The sequence below is a fragment of the Nansenia antarctica genome (genome assembly GCF_963989245.1).
Source record: "Nansenia antarctica genome assembly, chromosome: 14".
Taxonomy (NCBI): Eukaryota; Metazoa; Chordata; class Actinopteri; order Argentiniformes; family Microstomatidae; genus Nansenia; species Nansenia antarctica.
Genome location: NC_137684.1, coordinates 30,344,219 through 30,359,218, shown reverse-complemented (window position 1 = coordinate 30,359,218; position 15,000 = coordinate 30,344,219). Strand labels below are relative to the sequence as shown.

The 15,000-nt window shown below is 44.7% G+C and overlaps 3 protein-coding genes across 3 annotated transcripts in view; all 3 read right to left on the bottom strand.

The window, feature by feature from the left end:
- The window catches only part of egln2 (egl-9 family hypoxia-inducible factor 2), a 646,007-nt gene that overhangs the window by 91,961 nt on the left and 539,046 nt on the right, over positions 1-15,000 (bottom strand). The gene's annotated exons all lie outside the window — the stretch shown is intronic.
- Positions 2,586-8,090, bottom strand: cav1 (caveolin 1; the record flags this gene model as incomplete). Its single annotated transcript, XM_080544881.1, has 3 exons — positions 2,586-2,927; positions 7,078-7,245; positions 8,055-8,090. The coding sequence occupies 3 exons, from the start codon at positions 8,088-8,090 to the stop codon at positions 2,586-2,588; spliced, it is 546 nt and encodes a 181-aa protein (XP_080401007.1).
- The window catches only part of cav2 (caveolin 2), a gene marked incomplete at both ends in the record, with an annotated part of 3,937 nt that continues 1,159 nt past the window's right edge, over positions 12,223-15,000 (bottom strand). Inside the window, one exon of the mRNA XM_080544882.1 lies at positions 12,223-12,373. Within this exon, the coding sequence (XP_080401008.1) occupies positions 12,223-12,373 (151 nt within the window). The remainder of the gene's footprint in view (positions 12,374-15,000) is intronic.

Sequence of the window (15,000 nt, the reverse complement as noted above, 5' to 3'; positions counted from 1 at the left end):
CAGTACAGGGGGGTAGTAGATGTCTCAGGAGGGACAGTATAGGGGGGTAGTAGATGTCTCAGGAGGGACAGTACAGGGAGGTAGATGTCTCAGGAGGGACAGTACAGGGGGGTAGTAGATGTCTCAGGAGGGACAGTACAGGGGGGTAGTAGATGTCTCAGAAGGGACAGTACAGGGGGGTAGTAGATGTCTCAGGAGAAACAGTACAGGGGGGTAGTAGATGTCTCAGGAGGGACAGTACAGGGGGGTAGTAGATATCTCAGGAGGGACAGTGCAGGGGGGTAGTAGATGTCTCAGGAGACACAGTGCTGGGGGGTAGTAGATGTCTCAGGAGGGACAGTACAGGGGGGTAGTAGATGTCTCAGGAGGGACAGTACAGGGGGGTAGTAGATGTCTCAGGAGAAACAGTACAGGGGGGTAGTAGATGTCTCAGGAGGGACAGTACAGGGGGGTAGTAGATGTCTCAGAAGGGACAGTACAGGGGGGTAGTAGACGTCTCAGGAGGGACAGTTCAGGACAGTAGTCTCCAGAGACGGGTCTTCAGGTTCCCTTCCCTGGTGGACCTCAGTTCCCCTCTCTCATTCATCCAGTCCACCATAAACCTCTGGATAAATTTTATTTTACTCTTTTTTTTATTCCTTTAGAAAAATAGCCTAGGACTACAGACGACACAAACGTGATAATATACTGTACACAGGGTTCCAAAATTCAAATTATTTGCACTAAAAATGAGGCGCTAGGTCTTAAAAATTAGATCCTGCAAGGAAATGCAGCACCTCTTCAACTGAAGTTCTTAAGTGAAACGAGAATGTCCCACAAGACCCATAATATCCACAGCGACAGAGTTCGCAACAGAGAAACACAGTACGAGTGGGTTGTATATTACATTTTAATGTGCACAGCGTGATGTGGGATTGTGTACTGTAAAAGCAGGGAAGGAAAATGCATTTCATATAAAAAAATATTACCCTTTTAGAGTTGAACTCATTCAAGCAACATGTGCTATATTTACCATCCTCAAAAAGACAGCAGGTAGACAAAAAGGTGACTGAGTTAAAGTGAGCTTCATATGTCAGTATAAAACAACATACCCCCGTGACCAGCAGTCTCAGGGGGGTTGGGAGACGTCAGTTTGTGTCCACAGTGAACAAGCACAACAGAAGACCACGACTACGCTACTTTGGGGACAAAACTGCAAACTCATTCGGGACTCGGAAATAAAAAAATGACATGACAATGCAACCCATTTCGTGCATACATCGGAAAGACTATAAAACACTGAATTAATTAAAAACAAAAAATCATAACAAAATTCTTCATCCTCAGAGAGTGTAGGAAAAAAAAGAAAAGCAAGTGTTTTTACCTACAAGCTACAGCAATGTGCATTTACGTTGAAGGTCAGATATTCACTGGAAGAGGAAAGGCCTCAAACAAATGATCTATAAGAAGTCCAAGGTGTAATAAAAAGCAAAGTTCAAGTGATATTTTCTTTGAGATTCATAGGCTAAAAAACATTCCGTGTCACATATAAATGGTTACCATAAAAACTGTATCAAAGTAAAGTAAGACTAGATTGGCGTGGTAAAATTTGAGGTGTCGATAGACCAGAGAGGTCGATAGAGGGAGAGCGACCGACCGTGTCCATGTGGCACTGGGCTGGGAGAGGGGGCAGGCTCTGCTGCTGCTGTGTTTTGCTAGCTAGCATTGTGTCTGTCGGGGCATACAGTGTGTTGGCTCGGTGGCGGGGAAAGGGGGGAGGGTGCATGCAGAAACAAGGGCAGGTTCAGTGTGTTAGACTGGGAGGCAGGCGGGAGGGGAGGGGGTGAGGGGGGGGTCAGGGGGGTTGAGGGGGAGGGGCGTTCAGAGGTTTTGGCTTTGGGTTTTTTGCTGCGTCAGGTGGGGATTTGTCAGCTCTCTCCCACAGTGGCAGGGACCCTCGTTCTCCCCATCCCCCCACCCCACCCGAAGGCCCCAAACACACAACCCGGCAAGCCCTCCACACAACAGAGGACACCAATATTGATCTAATCAATCATTTGCCCACCCCCCCGTTTAACAAACTTATATCATCAGAAAAGGATATCATCACATCATCACAACATTTCGGAACAATGGAAGGAATTGATAACATGGAAGAAAAAAAAAATCCGGCAGGTAGAAAACCTAGGGGAGGCTATGTGGTGCTCCTCCTGCAGGGACAAACAAATAAAGAATGAAAAAGAAAAAGAAAAAGAAATAATCGAGGAGCCCCCCAAGGAATGACCCTTGTTGAATCCCGGTGCCCCTGTTGGTTAAACCAGCGCTGGAGAGAGAAACCGTCGTCGACAAAAGTGGTGGAGAAAGCAAGTCAGGGGGGGGGGCAGGTGCTCTGTGACCAACCAACCAACCGACCGACCGACCCCTCTCACCTTGAACATGCTGCCCAGCTCTGGAAATGTCTCACCTCTAATTAGTCTCTAATTCATTTTAGAGATGATATATATCTTTTTTGTGTTAAATCTTCTGGTGTACTTTTCCCCCTCGAATCTGTGGTTCTCGTTTCCACCCCTTCCATCCTCCCTCCCCCTTCTGTTTTCTCCTCCTCCTCACACCCCCTTGGAGGTGGAGACGCGGATGCTGCTGAAGCACTTGCCCATGGCCTCGAACAGGGGGTCGCAGAAGGTGTGCACGCAGATGGAGTAGACGCGGCTGACGCAGTGGATCTCGATCAGGTAGCTCTTGAGGCACGGCACCACGGCCCACACGTGCACGAAGGAGAGGATGGCGAAGAAGATCCCCCAGATGAGCGCCAGGGGGATGCCCACCAGGGCCGTGAGCAGCCGGTAGCACCAGTACTTGGTCACGGTGAAGGTGGTGAAGCTGGCCTTCCACACGCCGTCGAAGCTGTACGTCCCCGGGGGCTCGGCGATCACGTCTTCAAAATCCACCTGGAGAAGAAGAAGGAAAGAAGGAGTCAGTGACAACGACCAATAGAAAGAAGGAGTCAGTGACCTGTCGATTGTTTGGATAACAATGAAGAGAGGTGACGGCATCGATGTGTGTTAACACAAGAACAGCCGTGCCTATTTTACCTACTAGTAGAGCCGCCTTGGGGGTCAAATAGACCCCCCTTTTTAGAATGTAAATCTTCTATTTACACACAGAGATCACTAGAGGGCGCTTCTTTTTTTAGCCTGCCTCCTACACATAAAAACTGCAAAACAGCTTTATACTATCTTATCCTGAAGTGATTTTGAGAATGTAAGGATACTGGGTGGTAGAACGCACATATCTAGGAAAGGTCATGAAAGGAGGGTCCTGAAATTTGATCGAGTGCAAAGATATATAACCCTCACGGCTCTTGTAGTGTTAATCGTTTTGGAGTTTCCGGAAAATAAATAAAAGAATCAAATCTGAGTAGCGATGACCAACGGATTTGATCAACTCAATGACCAATCATATGGCATCCATATTTCATAACATAAAAGCAAGCATTGATTTAACAATATAACAAGCTAGCTTGTATCACAGTAATTTATTGGAAAGATATCGGCTCATTGAACAATATGAGGAACATTGAACAATATGAGGAACAATATGAGGAAAACACTGCTCAATAATCAATGGTACACTGCGATATGCCAGACAAGTTAGATTCAAATAGTGCAGTAAAAAGTGGTTCATAGTATACTAGTGAACATTGAAATGCAAAATATCTTGTTTATGAGTGAATCTATACGTTACGGTACATGTGGGAAAACTAGGGTTAGGGGTAGGTGCTAGGGTGACTTGGTACATGCTGGCATGTCTAACCCTAACCCTAACCTTAACCCTAGCACCTAACCCTAACCCTAGTTTTCCCACATGTACCGTATCATATACATAACACCAATCAAAGGGAAGGCAAAAGAGATGGAAATTACCAATCTGGGTCTTACAAAACCAAACCATAAAAACATGCTGATCCCTCTCTCAGTTTCATCACTCCCTGTTGTGAAGTTGCACAAAACAGATTGCCGAATTTTAGATTTAGTACTATGTGTCAGTCTCCTTATAATGGGCCATCCCCCCAGAACAGCTCTGCTAGTGATTGCTACACTTGTCGAGGCTTTGCAATCCCTCCTCCTCTCCTCTCTCCCACTTCTCTTTCTCACCTCTCTTCTCCTCCCTCTCTCTGCTCTGTACTCTGTACCCTTCCCAACCATCTCGCCACATTCCTGACAGACAGGGTTGATCCAAGAGACGGGCCCGGCCAGCACTGTGTGAGTCAGACCTCTGGTGGAATGCATCTCTCCATGCCGAGGCTCTCTCTAACACCACCCAGTTCATCCATCACCTGTAGGACCTCTGAGCTCCTGTTGAGAGCTACCCAGCTCTACATGGAGCTCTCTAGACTCCACGACTTCCAGTAAAGAGCAGCCTGATGGCTCTCGTGAGGTAAACCAGGACATTTATTACGTTTCTGTGTAAACAGACCTCACAAAACTATCAACGTGTCTTTTTTGTGTCTTGTGTCCTGCAAGAAGTGCCCATGACCTCATAGCTGTTTTAAGTACTGATTGTAAAGTGGAAAAACACACACTGTACACACTGTACACACACACACACACACACACACACACACACACACACTCTCTCTCACTCTCTCTCTGACACGCTTTCGCTTTCTGTAGGGGTCAAGTAGAGCAAATATTTATTTTACAAGCGGAACTATGCTGTGTCATGCCCGCAGTTTCAAATCACCTATGTCTACAATCATGCATAAGAGTTGTGTATATAACTATCAATCAAAGCCATGATTCTACCCAGGTCACGGTAGGGTGATTCCAGCCAGCTCTTTTATTAGAGACTCACTCTGACCATTTCAAACAATACAGGCTAGCAGTTACAACCCTATAATATAAACCTCATCATCCTTAAGCCACTAAAGCCACCGACATCCAACATCCATTTAATTTTCCAGAAAACTATACATCATAGAATAGGCATAAACATTTCAATCCCTTGGATAGAGACCTCTCGAGAGAGGAGGATGTTTTACTTTGACGTTTGACGAGGGCTGTTCAGTGTCATTACAGCTAGGATGGACCTGTAGTGACACAGAGAACAGTCCTCCTCCCAGAGAGAGAGGCTAGTGGCTGGCTAGCGCTGTCGTCCGCGTGGCTGTGTGTCTGGTGCTCTGCGAGTCGGACCGCGGTTAGACAGCAGCCTGGCCCTCGGCCCGCACCGAGAGCCGATCCAGTACTGTGCTATATAAAGAATGCTGCTTTACGAGAGGAAAATATTCTATTCTCAGGGAAAAACGCGTGGATTTGGTCATGGATTTGGTCATGGCTTTACAATGCTGCTTCTTTGATGTGGCCGGTTGAGAGAGTGAATGAGTGAGTGCAGCTGCCTCACTATAAGATCACTGCTAACATTTACAGTTCCATGACTCTATGGAGGGAATTGTGTGTGTGTGTGTGTGTGTGTGTGTGTGTGTGTACACGTGTATGTGTGTGTGTGTGTGTGTACGTGTGTGTGTGTGTGTGTGTACACGTGTGTATGTATGTGTGTGTGTGCGTGTGTGTGTGTGTGTGCGTGTGTGTGTCATAGTGGATGATTTCAGTGTGGGATCGAGGGGGATTCCCTGTTTTTCCCTACGTAACATAACATCATCATAGTAGGGCACCCCCAAACACACGCCTCCATTCAGAGCATTACACACCAACCTAAACCACTCCAGGCTCTGCCGACTGTCCATGTGATCTCATGTGATCATACTAAGTTCTATTCTGAGTGGACTCGGGGGCTAACTGACTCTCACAATGGGAGGGAGAGAGAGAGGGAGGGAGGGAGGGCACAGGGGCGAGGGAGAGAGGCGGAGCGAGACATTGCCACTGCATGAAGGACAGTTAGAGAGAATTCTAACTAATGACGATGACTACTTTAATCTAAATGACGCACTTGTGAATCAAGTCCCATGTTACCATGGAAACCATTGTGATGTAGGTTTGGTATAAACAAGCCAATAGAAAATGAAAGCAAGACAACACTGGAGGGGAAAACGTGGGAAAGGGGTAGTGTTTGTCACTTGAAGAGAGGAAGAGAGGAAGAGAGGGAGGGAGGGAGGGAGGGAGGGAGGAAGGGAGGGAGGGGGGAGGGAGGGAGGGAGGGAGGGAGGGAGAGAAGGAGGGAGGGAGGGAGGGGGGAGGGAGGGAGGGATATCCCTTGGCCTGCCACTGCCTAGCGACTAGGGTGTTTCCCTCTTTTCCACAAAGCCAAAGTTCACCACTTCAAATGCCTGACTGACCCTCTCCCAGTGTCGCCAGTGACCTCTTACACCCCAGCTGTACATGACCAGAGACTATCTAATCTGGCAGCTGTGCCTGGCGGTTCTCATGCATGACAGGTGGTTAAGTTTTCACAACATGCTGTAGTGTGTAAAGTGCTGCTACAAGATTTCTCTCAGCAAACTCACAGTTTAAATAAAACACACAATGTGTAGCTATGCGCCTGTACAAAACAACAACTGTGAGAAATGTCCCAACAACAAGAGATTGGTAACGTGTCCTCTGGTTCACACCGGGGTGAACAAGTATGTTCAATTAGTCAAAGCCAAATAGGGACAGTGGTTCTGCATACTCTACTACATACTATTATTTCTAACGCCATTCTGTTTCGGACACTATTGTAAGTCCTTTTGTTATCCGACCCGGGTTCATGAACCCGAAACGTACAGGCTCTTAACTAATAGCCTCATTGTGCGCGTTTGGCCACGGAACTTTGGTGCGCCTTTGACGCGCGGCGCAGCTTACAGGGCACATTTGACAGCTCCGATTGTCAGGCGATCTCAAGTCACAATTGTCCGTGCCTAATATGTACTGTATGATAACAATCGAACTCAAATCGAACTCAAAAGAAATAAAAAATGATCCAGCATCCAGTGATTTTCAACACCCATAGTTTGGTCAAATAATGAATAATAATCCATAAATGAAAAAATTAAGTCGGATTATTTAGTACTAATTAGGATAATTAGACACTTTCAAAACCCAAACTATAAAGTAGAAGGATTCTCCGTGTGTACATTTGTCTCCGGGGTGGATTTCAACTCACCTTCACAACGTCGTCGTTTAAGTGCTTGGGGTCCCGGTTGACCAGGTCGATCTCCTTCGTGTGGATGTCCTGCATCGTCTTCTCGTTCATACTGTCGTTGTCCATCTCTTTGTTGTTTGGTTTGTATATGTTCCCTTGTTTCCTGATGAATGGCGAATGCAGAAATTCCTGTGAACCGAGAAGTTAGGGGGGTAAGTTACTTACAGTAGACGGGATACAGAGAGAGAGAGGATAGACCGGAGCGCTATAAGTTAGAAGCTTTGCTCCAGCCTAGGATGGTTGAAATGGGTAACAGAGGCGCACACCACACCCCTCTGTAACAGCAGAGGTCCCACTACCCACTCCCGCCGCAAGGGGTCATCACCCAACCCTCACACGATGCCGTGCGTAAAGACGGTTTGGCTACCCGATTATTCTGTTCAGTCAGAACCTGTACACATTTGGAACAGTAAGCACATTTTCACTTACTATCACGAAGATTTCAGGATAGGCAGTTGGCAATATTTATAACAAAAACTGTAATACAACGACGCAGTTGCTAGATTGTGATAACTGGATAATGACGATTGTGGACACATATTACGCACGCACATAAAAAAAAAAAGTAAGATTAAAATGGGACAAAAATGGGGAAAAACGCACAAATTAGGAGTTTAGATGAGAAAGCAACGTCTCATGTCAATGTTAACGGAGGCGATAGAGAGCTGGCACATTCTGCCAGTGTGAGTGGGAGCTGCGTTCTTAACGTTGCCAAAAAAGATAACTAGTTATTGGCAAGTATGGAAATGCTTCAAGGACATTTTCGATAACATCCGAATGAAAGAAAGAAAAAAAAAAAGCCTGTGAATGTGAAATGTGTAGCCTAACTAACACTCAGTCTGGGAAATAGAACCTAAAACATTTATAAACGATATGAAACTGTAAAAAAGGCTCAGAAATGATGGTGCGCCAAGGTTAGGAATGAGAGCCATCCGTACCTCGTCTGTTTCTGCGTCCTTGAGTCCGCCGGTCATGCTGTCTGTCCTGCGCGTAAAGTGCGACGATCAGATCAGAGTGTTGGAGAGGCAAGACAATCTCTTACAAGAGGAAGCAAATCGGGAGGCGTGGGGACTAGCTGGGACTGGGGCTCCTCCAAGGATACTGGTGTTACCTAATCATGTCCCTTTATCTGTACATTGCAGTCAAGTCACTTACGCACAGTTGAGTTGAGAAATGTGGGAAATCTCAGCAGCGCATCTAAGCTGAATGCGCGTCTCTCCCTGAGTCACCTGTGGAGACCAGCGGGCATGGAGCTGTAACCTGCCATTAACCTGCCACTCAGGAATTACCAAGCGCTAGTGGTGGAGAAACTGACGTGATTTGAACCAAATGGGAGTTCATATAATTGGCCAGTGAGTGCAGAGGGAAAAGAGCCCAAAACTGCATCTGTCATTTCTGTTACTGTAACTTGGTTTTGAATAAAATGATTGCCCCCCCCCCCCCTGTACTACCCTGGTCACTCTTGTCTGTTTATATTCAGTTCCACGGGAATCTCATATTGGTTTGGAAATAAATAACACCTGTTAATGGGCTGTTTTCGATATAGGGCACCACCAGCAAACACTGCAACTGAATGAAACAAAATAATGAATTGAATCTCCACATCCTGATTTAAGCGGAAAAAGTTGAGTTGAGTTGTTGAGTTGGCCTTTCACACCAAATCACTTACTTACTAGAAATGTAATATGTAAACCTGGTGGTATTATTATCTACGGAAGAACATGATCTGTGGGAACCAAATGCAGCCTCAGCTAAAATCTATGAGACTATGCAAAAAAACATGCAAATGTATCACCATCAAAATAGTGTCGGAGCAATAATCAGAGAACAGGTTCTTTAAAGAGTGAGACGACATGCACCCTGTGTGTTTGTGTGTGTGTGTGTGTGTGTGTGTGTGTGTGTGTGTGTGTGTGTGTGTGTGTAGGTGTGTAGGTGTGTGTGTGTGTGTGTGTGTGTGTGGATGTGTAGGTGTGTAGGTGTGTGTGTGTGTGTGTGTGTGTGTGTGTGTGTGTGTGTAGGTGTGTGTGTGTGTGCGTGTGTGTGTAGGTAGGTGTGTGTGTGTGTGTGTGTGTGTAGGTGTGTAGGTGTGTTTGTGTGTGTGTGTGTGTGTGTGTAGGTGTGTGTGTGCGTGTGCGTGTGTGTGTGTGTGTGTGTGTAGGTGTGTGGGTGTGTGTAAGTGTATAGGTGTGTGTGTGTATGTGTGTGTGTGTGTGTGTGTGTTTGTAGGTGTGTGTGTGTGTGTGTGTGTGTGTGTTTATCCATGATCAGTGTGAGTAATGGAGTGCTGTTGTTTGTGTGAGGGAGATGAATTTGGTCCTGGAAAGAATACCTTTTGGCTCAAGATCATAGCCAGTGCCCAGATTCCATTCCTCTTTTGTTTGGCATAGAGTAAAGTACATCAGTGCACTTCAGATAGGCCAAAGAGCTGTGAGTTCTGGTGATACTGTCGTAGGCAGAGAGGATGCATGTGTTGACCCAGATGCATTCATGGCTCATTTAAATCCGGGGAACAAATGAGACTTATATCTGGAGCTGGAGATTACTAGGCTGTGCTGGGCGTCTTGATGGGTGCACATTGTGGTGAGATATAATCACTATATCACTATAATCACTATTCCCCTGGCAAACATTCCTTGGTACCGGGTTAAGACCTCATGCTCAATCTGAACCTTCCATAGAATTACAGAATATTATGGATTGTGAATTCTCAAGCCCTGAGATTGCTGTGCAGACCTGTACTGTAGGTTATTACTTAGCAAGCCCCAGGCCATGTTCCATAGACCCACAGCGCTTCTCTGTGAAGGAAAGTGTCTTATGCAATCTGAGAGTCAGTGATTTATGAATGTGCGCAGGCATGGAGCTCCATATCCCAGCCCACCTCATCTACTCAGACACAGAAACACACACACACACACACACTGAACACCTTTGAAAAAAAATCTTTATTTGGGCAGAGGAACACCTTGGTTTTCACAAGTCGTCTGATTATATTTTGGAGTCAAACATTCTTGCTACATTGTGTCATTTGAGAGAGAGAAAACCCCCAGCTACACACCTACCGAGGCATCCTCTATTGCTCTCAGCATTAAATAGCCAAGTACAGACATATTGGCTGGCAAGTTGTGTCTAGCTTAGCGAAAGGATTAGAACCTCCTGACACTGGATTTGGTTGACAGTTAAAACAAAACATTTAGGCTGGGTTGCACCTACATGGTTTCACTTTTAAACTGGATTAAATCAAGGTTTATCTACTAAAACTGTTGCACCAAACTTTAAACCTATATCTTAAATGTACATTTAATCCTGGTTTAAATCAAACCCCAGGTTTAATTTCCACTTAAACCTAGATAAATTCAAGTCTGTTGCACCAGTAATTTTAAACCTAGTTTAAACCTGGATTAGCAAATATATTTAAACCAGTTTTATGTTAGGTTTATTTAAATTGTTGACAGCATTTTAATGACAGCATGGCTGCATATCTTTGCTGGATGGGACTAGAGGAAAGAGTTTCTTGCAGGGAAATTCAAGACAGATTAAACCCAATTGAATGCCATCTACCGCATCGTGCATCTACATTAAGCACAAGCTACCACTCGTCAATCAAAAACTACGAAACGTGGGCTGGGCTAAGCCCCCGATGCTGCCGGGTACGCAACAATTTATTCATTTTCTCGAAATCCAAGACGGCGGACACTGAATATAAATGAATCCTACTTTAATCTTTGTTTAAACTGGTTTAACTAAAATCGGTTTAGATGGTTTAGATGTGGAACGCGTCTCTGATTTGCCAATATTGCTAGTTTAAAGGTTTAGATTAGACCTAAACCAGGATTAATTTAATCCATGTTGGTGCAACCCAGCCAAAAAAGTCTAGTTTGACTTCTGTCATATTAGAAGGTGAACTTGTGGCACTGTCTCAGAGATTCTTTCTGTGTTTGGTTTTGAAGCCAAGCATGCTAGCTAGCCAGCTGCACTACTGCTAAAAACAAGCTCAACAACAGCACCATTAAAGCCTATAGCAGAGGCATGTACCTGTCAATCAAGGCGTCACTAAACAGAATAAACCAACGAGGTTTACTACTTATAGTACATCTCTCTAATCTGAGCTCTTTGAGCTATTCATAACATTAACATTTTGTCAGTTTTAGCAACTGTGTAAGGTAACATGGACAATCTAGAAAAATTACAACTGAACATGGCATTAATAAGTTAGAGAGCCAATACTCAATAAAAACCCAAACCTTTTTTTATATTAGACATAAAGTCCACTTCTTGTCAAAAAATGTATACAACTGTCTTAGGTCTTAAATGAAGGTTCTCTTTGTATAAAAGCAAAAGCACTGCGAGGTCAACACAGCAGCAGCAGCAGCAAGGAGAGATGAACCTACACAAAAATAAACCTTCAAAAGTATGCAATAAGCTGCAACTTAGCATCTATGATCTGTACACTCTATTAAAGAAATATATGAAAGGATTCGTTCATCACATTCAACTTCTAGCTGAATTTTCTGGTATTTATATTTACACAACATTAAAAAAAGCTGAACTACACAAATATTACATTCCTAACTCAGAAGTTAATAGGTATGCGTTAACAGCAAACACCCTGTTACCCTCATCCAAGTTTCAATATATCTTTTCATTTCAAACATTTCTTTCTTTAAAAATAATGGAATGACATGAATTTGAATAATGGAATTCAAACATGAATTTGTTTTGGTCACAACAGCAAAAATAACTTTCGTTTTGGCAGTATGTATACATTAGCCCTTTATAAAGTATAACACTATAAACATTGGCATTATCATTTCACTTTGATGAAGGTTAAATTCATTAATCTCACACGATGTTCTTTTCTGTTTTCATAGGGAAGTTTACTCCAATCCGTCTATACGACTGTACATAACTTATCGTTTACGAGCGGCAGGTGTTCTACTTAACTTATTAACTTAAATAATTCTGCCAGATATTTTAAAAGTGTTGACGTTGGCTTTATAAGGAGCTAAAGTATGACACTGCAAAAATAATAATATTAGAAGCCTTTTATCCATTCTCTCCTCCAACATGCATGTTTATACTAGCAGCAGAGAGCCGATAGACGTCAGATCAGTTCTGTGTGGTCTTCACTTGGACAGAGGACAGACAGCGGCCCATACTGTGGAAGAGCGGAGCCACGAACATGTCCGTCAGACTGCTCCAGACCACCTGGAGAGACGGCAGCGCCATCATACAGCTCTGGATCACCGGCATCACCACCCTGGAGGGAGAAGACCCACAACAAGAGGTTCATGGTTGTCCCACAGGTCTTTCAAATACACAACACCATTAAATGGTAAATGGACTGCACTTATATAGCGCCTTTTTTGCTGCTCCAAAGCGCTTTACAACGGCCTCTCATTCACCCATTCACACACACATTCACACACCAATGGCGGCCAAGCTACCATGCAAGGCGCCGGCCCGCTCACTGGGAAGAATTTGGGGTTCAGTGTCTTGCCCAAGGACACTTCGACATGTGGCCAGCCGGGGCTCGAACCGCCAATCTGCCGACCTTGTGATCAATAGACGGTGACTCTACCTCCTGAGACACAGCCACCCCTGAAGACCCAGAGAAGACCCACAACAAGAGGCTCACGGTTGTCCCACAGGTCTTTCAAATACACAACACCATTATTTGATCCGCAACACACCCCCACCCTGGATTCCTTCAAATCAGCCCTTTAAAACCCACCTGTTCACCAAGGCCTTTGGCCCCTAGTCACTGTTTCTGTTTTGTTTTCTTCTTTCAAGCGTCCTTGGGTTTTATGAAAGGCGCTATACAAATCCAAGTTATTATTATAAATTATTTTTTTTACGATAATTGGATAATGTTAGTCTTTTCGTTGCAGTGCATTTCTCCCTTGCAATATACTGTAGTACCGGTAGTATTAGCCTGCCGCATAAGGAGTTCCTAACAAGTTTTGCTAAGCAGTGCCTGGAGTCATGGTCTCTGATGTAGGCAGATTGCTCTGGGGGGCAAAGATGAGTGAATCGTGTACAGCGTTTTACAAATGTTTGTGCGGTGACTTAATGAAGGTTTTGTGCCCTGTAGTGACACTTCCTGAGTGGCAGCTGTGAAGAGGTTCTCTCTCATATCCAGCACTCCTGACTTTTAAAACACTGCGTCTCCTGAAGACACCCGCTTTTCCCCTCTACTGTGTCCCCTAAAAACTTCTATTTGCCCCCCTTGTACTGTTTCTCTGTTTCTCCAGTGTCTAAATACATTTAAAAAAAAGGTTAGGTTTAGAAGAAGGTGATAGAAGAAGGTTTTTCTTTTTATCAATGGCCCCGGGCCTGAGCTGGATTACTCTTCCTGCTACGACTGGTGGATTGATGATTCACTTGCTTAGTCAAATGTATTGATTGTAAGTCGCTTTGGAATAAGGCGTCTGCTAAATGCCAAACATGTAAATGTGAATGTTAAATGTTAAAAGGCTCCTTCCCTCTCTTCCTTCCCCCTCTTCCTTCACATAACTAAGGTGATACTAAAAGACAGGAAGAGGCGTCACAGCTGGCTGACTAAAGCATATAGATAGAACGTGTCGATTGGACACCATTTCTTATCAAATAGGTATTTTAGTGACGATCCTATGTACCATGGAGGGGAGGCTGGTGGAGGTAGAGATTGGAGGTAGAGTTTGGAGGTAGAGATTGGAGGTGGAGGCTGGAGGTAGAGGCTGGTGGAGGCTGGCGGAGTTAGAGATTGGCTCATAACTGGTGGAGTTAGAGATTGGCTCATTGTAACGCAATGGAATGGAATGAGGAATGATATCAAACACATGTGTTTAATACATTCCATTCCATGCGTGACAATGAGCCCCTCCTCCAATCTCTACCTCCACCAGCCTCCCCTGGCATCATCTACTGTGGCCTGACAGTCAGGTACACTACTGAGAGGTAATGAAGAAGGGTTCAAACCAAACTCAAATGTCATCCATAAGTAAAAGTCTTCATTAACTAGAGCACAATGCCTTTACTTAGGCTGATATCTGCCTTTTCCTGCCTTTAAGCATCACAGCTCCATGTAAGGGAATCTGACTGTGACTATTATGTATTTAACATTGGGTGCTTACTGCTTTCAGGTTCAAACTGTGTGTCAAACCTTATCTGACGCACCACAAACATCTATTCATGAGCCGTGAGGTCAACTGCTTTCCCTGGTTACCGCTTATCCGCCATCCCCTATTGATGTCCATGTGACTATAGATGACCCCGATGACCCTGATGATCTCTGTACACAACGATAGAAAAAGGAGCCATTCAGCTAAGGCCCGGTGAGACAAAAAAGTGTCCCAAAGGTCAAACTAAAAGTTACAAAACATTATCTGTATCCAGACTACAGGAATGTTGCACTCTACTCTGAAAATAGGCTTGTGTTGCTGCAAGTCAGACTAGAATGCCAACGATCTGGCCAGGGTTATGGAGGCTTTTTTCCACTACCAGTGGAACACTACATTCCTCTTAACTTTCCATAAAAAGTGCTCGGTTTTGGGTATACATCTGGTGTTGTTTCAGCAAGCAAGCACTGTAACTAAGTGACTCTTAGGCAGCATCATGAATGTAAGCAGTGCATGTTTTCCCCTCTGGAAGCACCTGATTCAACATGTTGGCATGACATATGTCATATCTATGACATATCTATGTCATAATCTATGACATATGGGCGGCTGTGGCTCAGGAGGTAGAGCCGGCGTCTAATGATCGCAAGGTTGCGGCTTTGTGTTCGATCCCTGGCTGGCTGACACGTGTCGATGTGTCCTTGGGCAAGACACTGAACCCCAAATCGGTCCCAATGAGCGGGCCGGCACCTTGCATGGTAGCTTGCCGCCATTGGTGTGTGAATGG